Below are 21,122 nucleotides of genomic sequence, written 5' to 3'. Positions count from 1 at the left end.
CAGGCATTTATTACTTTTGTTAACACTTTTGTTTTTAAGGTAAATACAACATCCCAAAACAAAACAATGATCCTACACTCAGGTACTTATGAAGTTTGAAGATTTCTTACATGGCTTGGAAGTATTTTGGTTTTTCCTCTTCTCCCATTGATCACCCCCTTCCTGTCCACCATGGTTGTGGGAGCTTCTTCCCTGACAGGGCACCATGACAATTTGACTCTCCACCTCCCACCTGACCGCACGGCCCTGAAAGTGGCTGCCCACTCTTTTCAGGAAAGGAGAATGACTGTGACTTTTGAAAATGTTTGTTGCTGTTCCAGTTTATAATGTAGTAGCTTATTGTAAAGAATTCATAAACTACAGAAAAGAACAAGAAAAAAATCCTTCACAATCATACCACTCAAAGATAACTATTGTTGATGGCTTCCTTACATTCTTTTATTCTGTGCAATTAAAAAGTCAAGACAAGGCCAGGCACGGTGGCTCACACCTGTAATCCTAGCACTCTGGGAGGCCGAGGCGGGAGGATCACTCGAGGTTAGGAGTTCGAGACCAGCCTGAGCAGGAGCGAGACCCTGTCTCTACTAAAAAATAGAAAGAAGTGATCTGGACAGCTAAAATTATATATATAGAAAAAAATTAGCCGGGCATGGTGGCACATGCCTGTAGTCCCAGCTACTTGGGAGGCTGAGGCAGAAGGATTGCTTAAGCCCAGGAGTTTGAGGTTGCTGTGAGCTTAACGCCACAGCACTCTAGCCCAGGCAACAGAGCAAGACTCTGTCTCAAAAAAAAAAAAAAAAAAAAAAGTCAGGACAATATTGTGTGTACTACTATGCATATCATCTGTTTCCACTCTTCATATACCATGAACATTTCCTCATCTCATTAAGTATTTCTTGAAAATTTGATTTCAAAAGGCTGAGTAGGACTTGGTCTCAGGTGGAGATGGTTTATAATCAATGCCCTGCTGGAGTTTTTTGTTTTTTGGAATTTTAAAATTGCTATTATAATATTTATTGAATATATATAATACATATATAGACACATTTTTCTGTACATGTCTAATTTTTCTATAAGATACAGAACATTTTTGTCCAAAAAATTTTCACGATTTTGCATCCCTACCAGCAAAATATAAAAATGTCTGTTTCTCCACATATTTACCAACTTGAGTTATGATTATTTTTGATTTTAAAAAAAGAATCTTGCCAATTTGAAAGGAAGAAGCAGTTGATTATGACAAAATTCCATATAGAAATAAACAGAGGAAGAGCTGTAATTTTTCACACTCCAAGACAAATGAACAGATTTGTGCAAATGATCCCAGACATTTGTCTATACAAACGTATATATGTATTTGTTTTTAACAAAAATAGTATTATAGTCATCTTCTATTCTGCTACTTGCTGAGGTTTTTTCAATTAACACAAAATTGTGGAAAATTTTCATTATTGATTTTATCTTACCCCTTATTCTTTTTAATAGCAATAGTTTATATGAGAATACACAAAAAACATGTGGTCTTATCATTGACATGAATCCTGTGCTAGGGTGAACTGAGATTTATTGTAGTATCATTTGGGGATAAATGAATTGAGAGATTAGGAGTGAGGGGAATGAAGGTAGTTTTTTGTACGTGTTTTCTAGTATCAGTGGTAAAGTTTTGCTAATCCATCCAAACCTGCGCCATCTCCAACCTACAATTGTTATCTTGCAAATGCAAGATGGACTGAGGTCCATACAGGTTACCATACCTAAATGAAGTCTTCTGTGGTATTTAAACCTGCACTCCTGTTCTTACTTATGAGTCATTGCCCATTCACCATCTTTACAAATCTAGTACACCTGTTTAGTTAGCTGGCTCATTCTCAATGAAGCAAGTATGCAAATGTCTAAAATAGTCAGCTTTTCATTTTTTTCTTACTGAGGTATTTCTATTTTTATTCAACATTTTTGTCATTTGAACAAAGGCATGCCAAAAAAATTCTGTGTATTTATAAACTCATACGATTTTGTTTCTGTAAATCACTGAACACTGGAAAAAATGGGGAAATCCTTCCATGAAGCTAACATTAAGTTGGCCATACAATTCTTGGGTCAACTTTTATGTATGCATTCCAGAAATACTCCCTGGGCTTCTGTTATGGTTCAGGCACTGTGCCAGGTGCAGGGAATAGACGGGAGGGGTGGGGAAGAGACCTACTGTCAGCCCTCACAGAGCTTGCATGCTAAGGGGGAGTCAGACAGTAGACAAACTGATAAAGTTGGTTGAAGGTTTACAATGGAAAGTTGGCCTCTCTTCCAGGCACGGAGATATTTGCTGAGGATAGTGTGGACAGGACAGTCTTTAGCAGAAATCAACTCATAAGGAGTTTAAGGAATCTGAAACTTGGGAGAGTTTGTCATTGTTGAACCATGAAAGCCCTACGTTGCATGGGAGTGAGAAACCTTTGGATAACGTTGTATGTAACACTGGTGATTCAGGTGGACCAGTTGGACAGAACAGCCCCCCGGATCACACTCTTGCATTCCCCTTCTCAAGTGGGGCTCCTGAAAAATGGCTGTTACGGGATTTACATCACTTCCCGTGTGTTGAAAGCATCAGACCCTGACACTGAGGACGATCAAATCATCTTTAAGATTTTACGAGGCCCACAACATGGACATCTGGAGAACACAACAACAGGTACTGGCTTCCTTAATCCTTGTAATTGTTCATTTTGAAATACCCAGTGGCTGGCAGGGCTAGAGAGTAATTTAATTAAGTGTAGGCCCATTTGGTAAACACTCCCCAGGGCTTACTGATAGATGCAGTTTATAAATCAATATTGGTGCTAAAGAGGGTTTGAAGCTGAGTTTTACTAAATTCATCGTGACTGGGAGAGCTAAATGCTGATATACAGCTGTTTATTGTTTACATTTTTTTCAACAGCAGATTGTAATATATTCAGAGGAACACAGTGTCAGGATTAAATTTCATATTTGTGTTTAATTTTTTCTTCTATTATGAATTCTAAATGATGTCAGTTCATTTTTTAAAATGCTGGGTTTTTTTTTTTTCCTAATGGTTTCTCTGGGTTGTATATTATTTCTGCTTTATGAGCGAAATGATCATAATATACCCTTAAATGGGATGGCTCAGAATTACAGGTTTTTATTACTCTTTCTTCCTACTATTTTTATATTTTCTTTAAGACAAATATTTCTGAAGCAAAGCAGATTTAAAGCGTAATTAATATTCATTGCATTTGAGTTTTAATATAATGCGGTAATGTTGATTTGTTTTAAAACATGTACTTTAGCTGTTCTTTAAAGCTGTTTGAAATAAAATAGACAATTTTGTCAGCTCTTATTGAATGTTCTGTTTGATTACCCAGGAGATTCACTTATTTCTTTTTTGTAGGTGAATTTATCCGTGAGAAATTTAGCCAAAAGGACTTAAACAGTAAGACCATACTTTACATCATAAACCCATCTTTGGAAGTAAATTCAGATATCATGGAATTTCAGATCATGGACCCCACAGGAAACTCCGCCACTCCTCAAATGTAATTTCTTTTGCTTATTCAGTAGTCCTGTATATAATGTTCAGAATGTGTCTGAATACTGGGAAAGTGAAATGTTCTTTTTCAAATGGAACCCAAGAAGATAAACTGATAGACCATTTCACCTGCTCATAGAATTTATTTTGGAGAGGGAATTTTCTTTTCATTACTGCTTGATAATAGGAAAGCCAATAGTTTTACAGAATATAGAAACATTACAAAGTTAAGTTGAACAGCGCTGGGTTATGAATGTTATGTGTGTAAATGCAAACACTCTCACATGCAGAGAAGTTTCTGTGTTGACAAGCCACAAGCATCCAGGACTGAGCTTGCTGGCTCATGTATAAATCGTGCAGCAAGAGGTCACTCTAGGACCGTGTTAGTAACCATAGGCTTCTAAAATATCCAGGGTCTGGAAGAATAAGGCGGTAAAGAAGGATTGGCCAAACATCTCTTTCCCTGATGAAAAAATTAGTTACTTGAAAATGCCTTTATAAGTTAATAAACCTAGATAAGATAAGGATAAGCGGAAAATAGACTTAGGAAAGTCATAAGTGATACTTGGAAGGTGTGTAAAGGGTATGGCCCTCAGAATAACAAGAGAAACAAACCCTCAAAATTAAGATTAACAGACCATAGTAATTTCACTGACTGGGTCCCTATTCTAGACTTCTCTTGAATAACTTGCCAGCTAGCAGATATTCATAGAAATGTCTATCAGAGCTGTGTTTTTTTCTTTTTTCTCTTTTTAATTTGATACCCTTCCTTGTTACCTCAAAGAAAAGTTGTTCATTTATCCTAGTGTTAGTATTCATCATTTCCTAGTCATACTAAACACCGTAAGTGAGCACAGCCCTATTGTGATCCTTTTACGATGGAATATGGACAAAGGAAGAAAAGAAAGCCGAGGCACCCTCTCTGCAGCCTCCATTCTTGCCTTTTCTTTTTGATTCTGAATTGTAGTTTCAAAAGTTTGCCAGCAGAGGTCACTATAGTCATTGTTAGGAAAAAACCTGACATCCTTTTCTTAGCAAAACCCGTTCCCAGGGTCCCACCGCCATTGCACTGATAAAAGTGTAGTGCCTGGTCCAGATTTATCAACTGTTTTTTTTTATTGAGTGGCTACTATATGTCAGACGCCTATTACTAGGACCTGGAAAGTAGGGGAGAACAAAGAAGACCAGGCCCCTGACATTAAAATATAATCCTGAGGCTAAGAAACTTAAATAAATGACCCCCACGTATTAAACTATTTTTGCCTAAGAGAAGTAATTCCTTAGGATCACAATCTTTATAGAAAATATGTCAATTACTTGCAATATCAGACAAACATCTTCCAGTTCTCAAGAAAATGTAAAAAAAATCCTACTTCAAAAACATTAATATATTGACTTCACTTAGTTTTTTTTAAACATTAATAGTTCAACTAAAAAACATAAGAATATTGATCATACTTGTTACTGACCTAATGCTGACCTCTTGTCCTTCATGTATGAGCGCAGTGTAGCTGACAGGGAATTTTTTTCCTCCAGCAATGGCGCTAGATTGAGATCACTTCACTCACATGCCTTTTTCATTCCTTGTTGTTACCGAAAACATTGCTTTTTGAAGATGGTTTGTGTTTTTAAATAAACCTCAAATTCATATGAGAATTACAGCAGAATTTACTTAATTTAATTTTAACCTTAATTGAGGCTATTTTAGATAAGATCCTGATTTGTTGGATATCAATTTTCATGTACTTATGCTGGAGATGTGTCTAATTCAACTTGAAATGATGGGAACCAATAGAGTGAAATGCTGTAGTGTATGCCTACCAAGGAATAATACAAAAATAACTTTGATTTGATTCTGACATATATTAGGCTATTTTCTTTAGAGTGGACAAGGGAGGTAAAAGTTACTCGGCATTTATCTTCATAATTTGAATGATATAATTGTCCCCAACCCCATATGTAAGTATTTTTTGGAACTAGGTGCACATTTTTTCAATAAGAAGCAATGTTCTGAATAGTGGCTTGTCTTCCAGACAGCCAGCAAGAGCTTGATACAACAGAAGTCACAGTCATTTGCAATATAATTGTTTTTTTTCTCTATTTCATTGCTATTTATTTAATCATCACAATCACCTATGAGTTAGGTACCACTGTAATCTAGAACTTACATATGAGGAAACTTAGGCACAGAAATAGAAAGTGACTTTTCTAAACTCACGCAGATATTTAGCGAGGGAGCTGGGATTCAGGCCCAGGAATGTAGCTGTAGAGTCCATGGTTTTCCTCACTGCACTAAAGAACTTGCCCATTCTCAGCAACTGTGCTAAACTGGCCTGCAGGGAATGGAACAACAGACTTATCTCCCTCCTTTCTCTCCAGACATTGGCAACCCAGGCAGCAAGAAAGAAGGAATACTTACTCTTCAAGGACTTTAAAGTTTAGTGTTTTTTAAAAAAATATAAGTTACAGACATCAATATTAGTGTGCACTCTGTATCTAACACATGGGGATTTATGGTTTATTAACCACTGGACTTGGAGCTAAAGGACAGGGTATGAGCTTTGGATCTACCACTCACCTAGTGATTGTTCCAGCCTTAGTTTTCTCATCTGTAAAATGGGGGCAATACTACAATTTGTTTAGAGAAACAAATTCAATAACATCTCATGTATATAAGGTCCTTAACAAATGCCACTTGTGGTGGTAATTACTATGATCGTTAATTCATGTGGGTACAATTCACTGTTTGAAGAAGTATCCCAGAAACATTCGGTGGATTGGAGAGCCCACCTCTAATTAGAAATTGATCCTGGGATGATTCCAAAGTGAACAGTCAGTATGCTTATTAATCAATAAGAAGACCTGGCCGTGGAACTTTGTGTTCTTCTTTGGCTTAGACAGAATTAAGAGGTTAATATTCTTCATATCTGAAGGGGTGAAAAACCTCTGTAATGAATCTGAAGGGACTGGTGGCCACAGTCTGGAGCAGAAAGGGGCCTCTTTTAGAGCATAGGAAGGACATTCGCTCAGTGGGAATGTCTCAGAATCTCGATTGCTGGTCAGTTGTCACTGTTGCAGCCTTCCTATAGTGTATCAGTCTTGAAGGATCAATAGTGTGGCATGTTACGGTGTTAGAAAATGCTGATTTAAGTGAGATTAATCAAGTTACTGCCAGCTAGCTAGCACATCTGCTTGTTTAACTGCATCACATCCCAGAATCGTTGAGATACACGTGTGGATTGGGAATCTCTGACAGAGGGAGGGTTTGCAGCATATCTCAACCTGACTGGGCTACGGAATCACCCCCCACCACACACACACACACACACACACACACACACACACACGCTCACAGAATAGTTCAGGGAACATGTTTTTCATGGGATACATTTGGGAGAGACTTTGTTGTAAGTGGAAATTATTTTATAATACTGAAATCCATGGAAATGTGCATAAAGATTTAGATTTGACTTAGTGCCTAAATTTCAGGCACTGTGCTAGGTGCTTGAACAAGGAAATTAGACTCAAAGCTTTTAAGTAATTGTCCCGAAGTCACTGGATGAGTGAAGAGCTGAAAGTGAACCCTGACCTCCAAATCTAAGTGAGTGCTGATCGTATTGCTCATTTCCTGGCATGACTCACTCACAGGCTCCTGTCTGTTCTCTCGTCCAAGGTGGATCTCCAGAATCATCTGCAGAAGTCCCAAACTAAGTTATGCAGGACCCACATCATTCATCAAAAGCACCTTTGCAGGCCACAGAATGCAGTCAACTTCTGATCAGGGCAGTTGTCCTAATACTTCTTCCATGTGGACCTCTTTCTTGTGCCCACTGGAAAAAAAAAAGTGAACTTCGAAAGCAAAGTTGACCCATGCTGAAGTTCTTGATAGCTCAGTGGCTGGTTCTCCAGCTCTGCATGCTTCCAAGCACTCTGCTTCTTCCCCTCCCTCTGGCAACCTGCACTCTAGCTGTTCTATTATTCCTTTTTGGCTTTCAAAGAGAGGGGACAGAAGAAATAAAAAAGAAAATGAGTTTCGATCAGGAAAACTTTGCAATGTTTTAGCAGCTTTTATGAAACACCTTGCAGGGGAAGAGGTTGACACTGCTGGCTAGCTGACGCCTGCACGCTACCTGCAAGCCAGGAGTTAAGGTATTTGTCTACAGAGCAGATCTTAGGAAAGCACAGAGGAAGGGAAGGAAAATAGCACTTATGAAGCACCCACTGTGTACAGGTGCTTTATACATATTAACTGATTTTAATTTCCATCATTTGACATGAATGTAATTCTCTTCATTTTAAAGATAATGAAAACTGAGGCCCAGAGAGACTAAGCAACTGACCGTAATCACACGCTAATAAGCGGTTGCAAGGTGTGTTCGATTCCAAAGCACTTGGTTCGGGTACTCACTATGCTGCCTCTTGGCTAAACACTGTTTCCCCATTATCAAGAGAAAAAGAGCAAAATGAAAACACAGGTGTTTGTAGCATTAGATGATGGAGTTTAATAGCAGCATCTTTGAATTGGTAAGTCTTAGTTAGATTGAATACTTGGAAAATTTTTTTTTTAACATTTCCATTTTCTTAAGTCATTTGCTACTTGATTATAAGTAAAGATCTAGTTATAAGAATAGTAATTTAATCAAAGTTTTAACTGCTGTAAAACCTTTTACTGAGAAGCTCAAAATACTTAATGAGAATTCATGAAGGTTCATTTAACCCCTTTGAAGTACAGACTCATCATTATCACACTTTGAAATGTATAATAATTACATTATTATAGGAAGTGAGGAAACTGAGGCGTAGAGAGGCTAAATATCTCTTCCACAGACTCTTGTTCACCTGAATTAATGTCCCAAATCCCAGACTAGTGTTTTAACCCCAAATGTTTCTTTCTGTTTATTGTTTCTTCGTATAAATGAATCAAGTAGCCACAAAATAAAGTACGAGAAAGTACATACATTTTACTCTATTACAGGGTCTCTTAACCTTGTTACTACTGGTATTTTGGGACAGATAATTCTTTGTCACAGGGGAGTGTCCTGGACACTGCAGGATGTTCGCAGCATCCCTGGCTGCTGTCAGCCGGGTGCCAGCACCACCCTCTTCCCAGTTGTGACAATCAAAACTGTCTCCAGACATTGCCATATGTTGAGAACTACACCCACGCCTTAGAAAATAGCATACATATGTGCTAAGAATTATGATTTATGGTAGAATGCTCTTTTATCAATGCCATCTTTCTCTCTATACTAATAAAGTCTAATAGTAGTCCAGGAATGCAGAGTAAGCCGGGGCTAGAGAGAACGCGGGAGGATTCTAGCCTGGCATTTTTTCAAAGTGTGTGAAAGATGATGTTAATAATGTTGGGGAGAAAAACATTTTTGATGGCCAACTTAGCTTGGGAAACAGTGGGCTACACAAGATCCATTCATTCAGTTAATAAATATTTATTGAGCACGTACTATGTTTTAGACATTCTACTAGGGACTTTGGATATATCAGTGAACCAAAGACCCATGTTTTCTTGGAGCATTTATGGGATGTAAGTAAATTTGATAGTATGTTATACATGATACATGCTTTGGAAAATGAAAAAGTTGGTCAGGATAAGGGGGCATGGAAGGTGCTGGGTTTTGGGAAAGAGGTTGCAATTTATTTATCTGTTTGTTTGTTTTAGAGACAAGGTCTCACTCTGTCACCCAGGCTGGAGTGCAGTGGCACAGTCATATCTCACAGCAGCCTTGAACTCCTGGGATCAAGCAATCCTCCTGCCTCAGCCTCCCGAGTAGCTGGGACTACAGTTGCACGCCACCATGCCTAGCTAGAGGTTGCAATTTTAAATTGAGTGTTTAAACAGCATTTCTTACACCTGAGTGCTTCGAGTTGGAGCGTGGCAGAGGGAGCAGAAGCCTCACATCTTCTAATACAATTTTTTTCACTAGTCCATACTATGTCTTTCATTGACATTATTGGTTGTTGACGAACAAAATTTAGCTTCACATTGAACTAGTGTTTTCTATTTTGATGAATATCCCAAAACCACTTGTGGAGGTAGTTCTCAACTGGGGGTGACTTTCTTCCCAAGGGACATTTGGCAATGTCTGGAAACAATTTTTGTTGTCACTGGGGGGAAGCGATGCTATAGCATCTCATGAGTAGGGGTCAGGGATGCTGCTAAGCATCCTGCAACACACAGGACAGCCCCCACAACAAAGAATTATCTGGGACAAAATGTCAATAATGTTGAGATTGAGAAACTCTGACCTAGAGGCTTGAGGAGTTTCCACCTCCTGCTAAATGACTTGAAATGATTGCCATATGGATTTTACATAAAATGTGTCTGTAAACTTCATTTCTAACTGTAGAATGAGCTATACTCGATAGTGACAGAATGGAGGGATTATTAAAATGTGAAGATGTGATGTGAACTGATCTTTATCTACATGACATCCACACATGCAAAACTTTCCAAATTTCTCTCATGGGCTCCTGCATGTGGATATTTACATAATGCCAAGCATATAGCTGTGTGGCTTCTTGCAGGGAAAATTCCCAAGTGATTGACTACATCTCTTACTTTTCATCCAGGTGTTTGTGTACAGTTTAAGCAACACAGTCTCAGCACAGAAAGATCTTCTCAAATGCACGTTGCAAAAAACAAAAAAATCATATTAAAAACATTGGTTGCATGTATCCTGTAGGTATGCAAGTGCTTTTTTATTTATATATTTAAATAGATAGCCTGGCTTAAATTTCGTGGCTTTTCAATAGATCTTTCTTACTTGTAGTGAATAGTTTTAAGAAAACAAAATAGAACATCGTGTAATGACAACCTTGACCTACAAGCATTATGAAGCATTCTAATGGTGCAACAGGGAAATGCACACATACTCCCAAACACTAAGATCTTTTATTCTTTGATTCTGAACAGCCCTCTGAATAGTTCCCTTCTGGATCTAGATCAGCAAATTGCATTTAGCTTTAGGCCTTGAGGTCACCTGGATCAGCAGAGTGACATCGATGGATTTTTGCTTGTCATGGTTAGCATTAGCAATGGGTGAATTCTCAGAAGAATTATTGAAACTCACTTGAACTCACTGATAACTGAAATACATCCAGATTTATCTGTTTCACTCTTTCCTGTCTTCTCCCCTAGTCCCTCTTACTTAATTTTTTTCCTTTCTTATCTACCTGGACCGTTTCAAAATTCTTTGCAACATGTTATTTCTATCGACATTTATGATATCCTTGTTGCTTGTTATCCTGTAATTCTTTAAGCATACAGTAGTCCCCTGTTATCTGAGAGTGATACATTCCAAGACCCCCATTGGATGTCTGAAACTGTGGATAGTATGGAACTCCATGTACACAATGCTTTTTCCTATGCTGTACATATCTATCTATGATAAAGTTTAATTCATAAATTAGGCAAAGTAAGAGATTAACAACAGTAACATAATAAAATAGAGCAATTGTAACAATATACCAGCATCACAGCTCTTGCGTTTTGGGGCTATGATTAAGTAAAACAAGAGTGACTTGAACAAAAGCACCGTGATACTGCAACAGTCACTCTGATAAAAGAAGTGGCCGCTAAGTGACTATGTACAGTGTGGATATGCTGGACAGAGGGATGAGTCACACCCTGGGTGGGATGGCACAGGATGACTCGAAATTTCATCACACTGTTCAGAATAGCATGTAATTTAAAACGTATGACTTGTTTATTTGGGGAACTTTACATTTAGTGTTTTCAGACCACGGTTGACAGGTAATTGGAACTGCAGGTAACTGAAACGATGGAAAAGTAAACTGTGGATAAGGGAGGACTACTGTAGTCATTCATTTTTGTATTTCTTGATCTGTTTCATGCCACATTGGAATTCAGTTGCATCAGAGACCCATAAGGGTCCTAATATTTTAAAATATAAGGATCCTGTTCTCATGTCAAAAATTTTATTAAGCTTAGTGTGCCAGTAGCAGTAAGTTTCATGTCTATAGATGACATAAAAATGTATGTTTATATAGATTCGTGAACCCCTGTGATAATTCCATGCTTCTACCCTCACCTTCCCCCAGCCATGACCCTCAGCTATGAACCAGTGCTATTGAGTTTATTTTGCTACTTGTGAACTCATATCCCATACGGTAGTACCCAGAATTTCTAGTTTTGGAAGGAAGGGAGGGAGGGAAGGAGGAAAGGAAAAAGGAAGGGAAAAAAGAAAGGAAATTATGAAAAATAAATTTAAAAACTGAGAGGGAAGAGTCTGAATCTGATTGGAGGTTTGGGAAATACAGTAAGGTAACAACTGAGGGTTTTGTAAATCAAGAATAAAAGGGAAATGAATGAAACAAAAGGAATGGAGTTGTGTTCAACAATCATAATGAAGATTGCTTTTATCTTTTATATTGCCATATCGTAAGGTTGCAGGTGGTAAAAAAAAAAAAAAAAAAAGGTAAGAACATATTTGGAGAGAAATGTTTTTTTCAATTCATGGTCTTTTTTATTCAAATGTAATTTCTGCTATGATGATATAATTTATAGCCTGGCTCTGAGAGAAATGTTTAAATGAAACATTTCAAGTGCTCTCACTTCAAAATAGGAAATATTTCAGGGTAAAGATAAAATTGTATTGTCCTGCTTGAGCTCACACAAGAGTCATGAAGAACTTCAATTAGGAAGAGAAAGGGGAGAAGAATAGATTTGGTGCTAGATTTAGGCTTGAATTTCATCTCTGTTACCTACAAGTTTTGTCATAGCTTTTTGCCTTTGAGCTTGTTATTTAACCTCTCTGAAGCTTGGTTTTCTTTTCTTCTTTTGAAAAAAAAAAAAAAACAACGTTCCTCTCTATATGATGAGGATTAAAGAAGACAATTTTTCAAATGTTAGACTCACTCAATACATTGTAGAAAAAAAGGCCACCCTCTGTTCATCAAGTTTATTCAATTCGATAGTTGCATCCAAGCTATATACTAGCACAGCCCTTTTATATGCACAGAAGGAAGAACAGAGCTATAAAACACATGTGCATTTTAATTCCTACGCACATTCTCAAGGATAACTGGTTAACTGAACCCAAGTTCAGAGAAGATCTGTGTCTGGAACAGTTCTTGTTGCACTAATCAGGAAGGCCAAAAGTCAAGTAGGAGACTTCCTAACATTGCCTTTTCCAAAAATGAATGTCTCCTTGAACTTAACAGCTGCTGGTTTCTATTCCTTCAGAACACTCAACCTTGAGTCCCCTGTAATAATATCTGTGGGACACTTAGCAGTCCTTTAACCTTAGACTCTTCATTTGTGAAGTGGAATTCTAATACTTGCTCTGTCTACCTTACAGAGTTGTTGTAGGGATCAAATGAGATAATGTTAGTATAAATTCTTTGTGAACTAAAATGTACCAAACAAGTGTAAGGAATTTCTATCATTGGTGTAGGTTGGTCAACCACCTTTGCCACCGTGATGTGAACAAGTGGCTCAGTCTCCTACCCAATAGAGGATTTCTACAGGCATTTACTATGCATCTCTTATGATTTCCCTTTTCTTTTTCTTTCATGCACAGTTTGGAATTGAAGTGGTCTCATATTGAATGGTCTCAGACTGAATATGAGGTCTGTGAGAATGTGGGCACTTTACCCTTGGAAATTACCAGAAGGGGATATTCGATGGACTCGGCCTTTGTGGGCATAAAGGTAACAACTCTAAAATGTAAATTATCAAGCCAAAACATGTTGCTGGTTAAGTGCCTTTGATTTCTCTTTCTGGAAGAATTCAGAACAACCAAGGAAGTGTCACACTGCAGGGATGTCTGAAGAACTGAAGATTCTAAGTACAAAATCTCCTTGTCCCTCCATCCATCATCTAGGTTCATTAACCCTGAAATATGATTCTCTAAAACATATTTTCAGTTTTGAAATCTGGTCATAAACTCATTGAATTGTGAAGTTTGATTTCACAGGGAGATATATGCAACTTAGTGAAATTGGGCTAAATTTTGCTTTGGAAAGAGAAGTTGGATGCAAGACCTTTGTAGGGTACCTAGAGTGAATTTCAGTCCCCAAATGGCTTCCTCTTAATACACACCCCAATAACTTTCTATGGGCTCAGTGGATGAGGCAAATCAAGAGACTTAAACCTATTTTAAGAATTGTCCAAGTCATTCAAAATTAAGAAAGCATATATTAATACAGACACCTTGAAATATAAAGGATTTTCAGGTAATCCTTTTTGAACTAGTCAACTCACTATTTCTTTCCGTTGACATGAACTATGAAGCACAACCTATGGCTCCTGGAATTGAAGGACTTTTTAGGAGTCATTGTAGTAATAGCACTTCAAGAGAATGAGAGCATGAAAAGCTTGTATGTACTAATGATGGAGGATGAGTTTTGAAGACTCCCCTTTTCAGTGTGATGAAGTCCCTAATATTAGCTTCTGGGAAGAATGGCATCTTTGTTAAGTCTTAATTTTAATAATGGATTCAGATCACCCTCAGAACTCTGTGCACCTAAATTCCACCATACCCAGACTCAGTATTTATCTTCCAGTGGACATAGACTCTTTTCCCCAGGTCTGTTGGTGCTTTATTGTATGTAAATAGCAGAAAGCTTGGTATGCCCTATCACCTCCCAGAGATTGCTTATGGAATGGGAAAGAATCTGCCTGGATGGTTTTCTAATAATCCTCTAGTCCTCATAGAAAGCACCATATGCTCTAGTCTGGAGTTTTGGGCTGCACTACCACTCACCTTGCCAGGTAGAAAGAACATCCATGGTGTTACATGGAACCTTATGTCTATTAAGTGTAATGTGTACCGGGAACCTGCCAGCTGAGTGTGCAGGCCTTCATCAAACACGGTCCCAGAGCCTTTCAGGAGAACTCTACCCTAAACACAACCTGCCACCTTACATAAGAGCTTATTGGCTACTTGACTAGCAGCAGGGAAAGAGAAGGTACTGTTAACCCTGTGTGGTTTGCCCTGGTTTGAATCACGTGCCTTGACCTGACTAATTTCTCCAACCACCTTGCCTCCGACCATTGCTTTTCCTACGTAGGATTCTGTAAACTCAGTGGTGGTAAATACTAGGTAATTGTACGTACAAGAACCATGCAGGGAAATGTAACTTCCAGCATATGGTGGGTACAGGTGTACAATGGGCTGCCTTTGCACAATGAAAAGTGGTTCGGGGGAGGCCTGGCATTGTAGACAGAGCAAATCGGAGCCTGGGAGGTAGTACCCTTCCTCAGCAACATGTCTCCACTGCAGACCACTTCATACAGATTAGGGCCTCTGCTTTGAAATGGACATATTGTCTGAGGCCATAGAATAGCAATGCTAAAGTTTTTAATTGGTTACGTTATTCCTTTGTAAGAAGGAACGTATAAAATTGTGCAAAAGTAACAACTGCCTGTCATGCTTGCACGGGGATCTCATTCTATGACTTCTTCAAATTAGCCACGGGTACTTCTTAACACATAGTTAGGGGGGGAATTTAAGGCCATGACTTCAGAGACCTTAGATCACCTCTTGGTTTTTAGCCCTGGAGCTGAGGAGCCGGGGTGTAGCCAACAGTCTCCTTAGACTAGGGTGATTTTTTTCCCCCCCACAACTTACTTGAGAGCCTTGAAAGCCCTGGCACCTGGGCATGGATTCCCTTTGTGTGGCTGTTCGCCAGGTCTTCAGTCCCACAAAGCTCTCCTGCATGTCTGTGAGGGGCGAGGTTTCATCCAGGCAGGAAAATGGAACAGACTCGTTTGGGTTAATCTGGTCAGGAGGCCTCCGGTGCCCTGGAGCTTACGGGCACCTCCAGCCGGCTGACAGATCATCACGTGGCTTGGCAGGAGTGCCTGCTTTTTCTTCTCTTCAGTTGTCTCCCTCCTTCTTTGTAAAGGTACTATTTTAAGACCAAATTGGGCTTAAAGGAAGGTAATAAAGTTGTACTCATAATAAAAAAAATACATATTGTTTAAAATTCATGCTACTTTTTCCAATAATACAATCATTTATAAAGGAGAAGAAAAAAAGCATTTCTTTCCATTGATATTAGTCTAGCAAAAAGTTAACTTAAAGGAAAGTCCAAAATGGTTTATTATAATAAAAAAACCTACTTAATATTAAAAACAGATTTAGAGCATGAGTTTAGTCTAGTATGGGGAAGAATAGATGTTTCTCTATTATAGAATATTTTTGTTAACAGAAGACATTTTTTTCCCTCTTAAGGTCAACCAAGTGTCAGCTACAGTTGGAAAAGATTTCACTGTGACTCCATCTAAACTGATTCAGTTTGACCCAGGTATGTTTAGTGTCTACAGTTTTGTTTCATGTTTTTTGTAAGCAAGTCTGGATATTGTGGAGAAGACAGAATACTGTGTAACTTCAGCCAATTAGAAACTCATCAAGGAGCCATATCATCTCCAAAAGAGATGAGTTTGAGTTTAAAGTTTTGTTCTCGTATATTTTTTTAGTAACAAATGAACATTTATTTCAAATGAAAAGAAAGATCATAACAAATATAAAATATAAAATATCACATATCAAAGCAAACATCTAAAAAAATCCAGAAAAGAATAAGGGCATTTAAAAATTATTTTAAAATCTGACACAAAGTTATAATAATTTAATTGCCTCAAATTTTTGATGGAAATTTTCAGAATGTTATATTTATATAGATTCCTAAATGGCATTTCTAAATGATCCATCTTGGAATAGATCGATATGAGGAGATTCCAGGGGAAGATATTATTTACTTAAATAGTACTTATTTTGTTTTAAATTTGTTGAAATATTTTGCTAGGTACAAAGAGGAATACAAAAGTCTGGCACCTTCTCTCGAGGATGTCCTGTTGTATGGAAAACATAGACATGAAAATGCTTGCTAATGTTATGATGGGACCCAAAGGATGAGCCATTTTGCTAAGGAAAATCTTGGAAGGCTTCCTAGGGGAGGCAGTATTCTAGTGGGTAGAAGAAGAAAGAATCCCCAGGCACTAACATACCTTTAGGGAATTGTGCATAAAGCTGAGACTGTAACAGTGAGCCTTCAATTTGACTGACATGCAACAACCCAAATACTGTTATTGGCCTCCTTCCTGTGATATAAACTTTCTAACTTAGATAAGTTCGTTTCTCAGCTGCCCATACTTTGTGGGAAGAGTTATTCCTACTGTGTGTTTGACGTTTACCCTCACGCTGCTACAGGCCCTTATGTTCTGGTCATCCCTCCTATGAAAGGGTTTGATGCATTTGCACTATGCCCTTTTTGTACTTCATGTTAAGGCAGTTCCAGCCTTTCTATTTCTTGAGAGTCAAGAGTCTTTGCCATATGTCATCTTTCTTATTTGAGGTCTGTTTGTTACAAGATCAAGCGTGATCCAGTAGGTTTTGAGCAGCAGGTGCTCCTAGAATGTCTCACATTAGAGGCGGCTCTAAAATCTACTTCTTGGAGATCCTGCTGGATAAGATAAGTGCCCATGAGTCTAGAAGCATATACATATCTAGAAGCTGTTTTGAGTAGATGGATACTAATGACTTCTGGGGGATCTAAATAGTCTTATGATTTTAGATATTTTAAGAAATAATATAAGCATATCTTACACATTTTTTTAAAAACCACTAAGCTGTTCATTATTTTGGAATTTATTGAGCCTAAAACAGTTTTATAAACTGAAGTCTTGATTTAGAGAATTATAAATTATAAAGTTCCCCATGTCCACAGGTCAAGAAAGTGTTAATTTGCTTCCGTATTATTAATCCTTACCTCTTTTGGGTGTGTTATCCTCCACACCTTTTGCCCAGAGCAGTCTATTCGTTTCTTTATAAACAGCAGCTTCCACAGTTGAGTGAAGAAACAGAGAGTCAACAATCAAAGACAATGGGATATTATAAGGTTTGAGAACTCGAGAGGAAGCTGGAAAGGAAAGGAAAGGAAAGGAAAGGAAAGCTTGCCTTGCAGCTATTGTAGCAAACTGAAAACAAAACAAAATAAAACAAAAAACCCACCCAAAAAAACCCAAAAAACTACTGAATACTTTGCATTCAACTATTGTGATTAATCTTGAGCCAATATGTAAATACTCTTGAGAAAAATGATTGTTTTCCTTTATAATCTGTGTTCCTGAAAGCTTTGCTGTGTTCTTAATTGAAACATCATCATTCTTAAGAGTCAAAATGTTTTCCAAGGGAACAGATCTCTAATGTGACATTTACTCAAAAATATTGAGAAAATGTCTCTCAATAGAGAAATCTGCTTTGCTGGAAAATATCCAGGAACTCACCTACTCTGTAATGTGGGATATTTCTGCATAAAATGACACCTTCTGTCTCCTCTTCAGCACCTTTTGTTTTGTGGGAACAGGGGGCCAGTTCAAGCCTTCTGAAAATGTTTGCATATCTCATGGACTTAACAAATACTTTGCACCTTGAAAGTGGAAAAGGAAGGGAAAAATGATAAAGTTCTTACTTCCAATCTCATTAACCTAAAAATGCTGGTCCTGTGTCCACACCTGGTAGGCATAGAAACAAAGCTGAAATGCAGACAAATCAGAAGCACTTAAATGAAATAGAATAGATTTTCTCTAACCATCTGGTTCCGCTCCATAAGGCCCAATACAAACTTTAACGGTGTTTTTTTTGGTGGGGGGCGGAGGAGGTATACTATATTTTTTTAAAAAATGAATCTTAAAATAAGAGGGAAGTTGGTTAGGACTTGGAAACATTTTTTGTATTGGATTTTATTTAAATAATGCTTAATTTTATGGCCTTTTATGGTCAAAACTGTTCGCCAAATACTAACAATTTGCTTTCTTTATTATCCACCTCTTATCTTTGCATGCCAATTTTATTGCAGCATCTGCCTATGTGGTCTCCCAATTTCTAACCTCTCTGTCTATGTGACTGGGTCCCCAAACCGTCTCACATAAGACTCTCAAGTTCGTTTTGCTAAAACATCCACTTTTAGTATGTCGCTTTTTATTCAAGAGCCTTCCTCATTGCCTACGGTGTAAAGTCCGAATCTAGCCACCTGGTGTCCAGGGCTCAATACAGTGTGGTTATGAACTGTCTTTGTAGCCTTAAGGCCTCCTGCCCACCAACGTGACCTCTCTATTCCAGCCAGCGAATCCACTCATCCTTCTTTGATCAAGGCCTGTACTTTGCTATCTTCCTGCGTTTGCTTATGTTGTTTTCCCATATCCTCCCTCTTACTCTTTCTTACTCTGGAGCCCATATACATATAGGATGAACCGTCAATTCTATTCTTTGGCAGCTAATCATACATAGCTTTGAATGATTATTTGACTTTGCTAGCATTTATGTCTGTCTCCTCCAAGAGATTTTAAACTCCTTTAGGTCAGGGCTTGGTTTATGTTACACTTATGGTATTCTCCATAGCATCTAATGCACAGGTAAGCACACAATAAGTACAAAATATATATTTTAATGAACTGATTCATCCATTCATGAGATGGGAATTATATAGTATTTTATATTAGATGCTTCACTTCTCTTTTTTGTAAAGACTGCAAAAGTATTGATTTAAGAACTCAGTTGATACCAAAAGTTTAAGACATTAGCTGTCGGACTATTTTTTTAAATAAAATTATTCCAAATATACCTAATTTTTTCCCTTTAAGTGCAACCAGACAAGAATAGGATAAGGGAAGAGTTTTGTCTTTCCATTGGATTCTGCTGGGGATTGATGAGACTTTGATCATGAGTTCTATATGGGGCTTACCTTCAAGAGAGAGGCATCATGTGGATGGCACATTTGAGAGGCATAAATCTGTAGGAGGCATCTACAAGGGGAAAAAAAAGAGACATATTTTTAAGAGAAGACTAGGGAAAAAAATTATTTAACTCTCTTATATAAAGGAGTTTAGAGGAGAAAATACTCAAATAGCCAATAAGTAAATGGCAGAGTAAACTTTTCAAACTTAGCCCTGACAGGTTAAACCACCAGTTTATTATCTTTTTTCCCCCTTAAACTTGAGCCTTCTCTCTCCACTTCAACAGTGTTCTCTTTACTTCCTGTCACCATTTTCTCTTCTAAATAAACTCAGAGGATAACTGGTAATACACATTATGGAAACTGGTCAGGCTAAGATAATCTTAGAAATTTCTTCCAGCCTTAATATAATATTTTGTGTTTCTGGGGATTGCTTTGCTTTCCATCTTGGCGGTGACAGGATGGCTGGGATATGCTTGTAACATAAAAACGGTTTTGTATTAAGTTTGCAAAGTTATTGTGAACCAAGTTTGATTGTAACTTCATGAATAGAGGCAGACGGAAAGGGGGAGGGAAAGGGCTCCGTCTATTTCTAGACCCCCTCTCCCCGGCCCCCAGCCCATAAATTCTCTCTAGGAGGATATCAAACTGCTGTGTGTTACATCATCAGAAAAAGCATTTGTGGGCTGGAAGGATCTCAGGAAGCGGGGCAGCCAGTGCAGGCAGCTGTCTTTAGAAATCAATCATGTCAAGGGTTCCATGAATAGCATGAAGTACCATCCGATAATCACTTCTGTCTACATCAACCTCTTAAGATTTTTGAAACTATTAAGATTTTAAGATTGCAGTACTCCTTTATTCTTAAGAAGAGAAGGGACAGGTTGGGGGAAAAATTGTCTTGGATCTCATCTACTAACCATTTTTTTTTCATCCCTTACATAATGCAGCTTACTTTTTTGTTACAGTGTTTGCATTTAAACAGAATCATCATTGTCCAGGAACAAATGTGGTCTTTTCGTATTATTTGGGAGAACAGCAGGACTTCAGTGAGTTGGTAGCAGTACAATAGCTCACTCAGGCTACTGCAGTCTAGCTGCAGACATGTTAATTAATATATTTCTCTGACACCTAGGTGATTGAAATAGCAATTAAAGAGTAATTAAAATGTTTACTTCTTGTAGGAATGTCAACTAAGATGTGGAATATAGCAATTACCTATGACGGATTAGAGGAAGATGATGAGGTCTTTGAAGTAATTCTGAACTCCCCTGTGAATGCAGTTCTTGGCACAAAGACAAAAGCTGCAGTGAAAATTTTGGACTCAAAAGGAGGTATTCTTTTGATCCTCATCTTGAAATCAGGAGCAGTCCTGGCGCTGTAGCTCTTGCTTTCAACGGCTAACGTGCTTGATAACACCTTCAAATCAAAGTGCTTAATTTCTTGTCAAGAAAGCAACCTCGGTCATGATGGAGGCCCTTTATTCTGGTTTTTGCTTCATGTGGTTTTCCTCCTGCTAAGAACTATCGCTTGAGAAAAGCAACAAGTCAGTGCCGTAGTTGTTTTTTTCCTACTCATTTGTTGTTCTCACCAAGGGGGAAACAATGTTGGTGAGAATCTATCGATAATTATTTTCCCCCAGAGTCTGTCGAGCTGTAATTATCTTCCTCTGTTAAAGAGAGCTCTCAATGCCTAAAATCCGAGCCCCCACTGTAGTGTGACCAGGAAAATTCTAAGAGAGGAAGGAATTGGAGAAAAATAAATGTGAAAGATGCAGCTGGCCTGGGGATTCAGGAGCAGCTGGAGAATATTAATGAATGACTTTGGGCTGCAGAGCCAAACAGGTCCAGGACTGTAAATGCGA

The 21,122-nt window shown here is 38.1% G+C and overlaps 1 protein-coding gene across 1 annotated transcript in view; it reads left to right on the top strand.

Annotated features, from left to right (window-relative positions):
* Positions 1-21,122, top strand: part of FREM1 (FRAS1 related extracellular matrix 1) — a 144,714-nt gene that overhangs the window by 108,779 nt on the left and 14,813 nt on the right. Inside the window, exons 26-30 of the mRNA XM_069474205.1 lie at positions 2,485-2,686; positions 3,404-3,548; positions 13,102-13,231; positions 15,760-15,832; positions 20,443-20,592. Coding sequence (XP_069330306.1) covers positions 2,485-2,686; positions 3,404-3,548; positions 13,102-13,231; positions 15,760-15,832; positions 20,443-20,592 — 700 coding nt within the window. The remainder of the gene's footprint in view (positions 1-2,484; positions 2,687-3,403; positions 3,549-13,101; positions 13,232-15,759; positions 15,833-20,442; positions 20,593-21,122) is intronic.

This window comes from Eulemur rufifrons, chromosome 7 (genome assembly GCF_041146395.1).
Source record: "Eulemur rufifrons isolate Redbay chromosome 7, OSU_ERuf_1, whole genome shotgun sequence".
NCBI lineage: Eukaryota > Metazoa > Chordata > Mammalia > Primates > Lemuridae > Eulemur > Eulemur rufifrons.
Note: the sequence above shows the minus strand (reverse complement) of the source record. Positions and strands in the feature narration are given on the sequence as shown.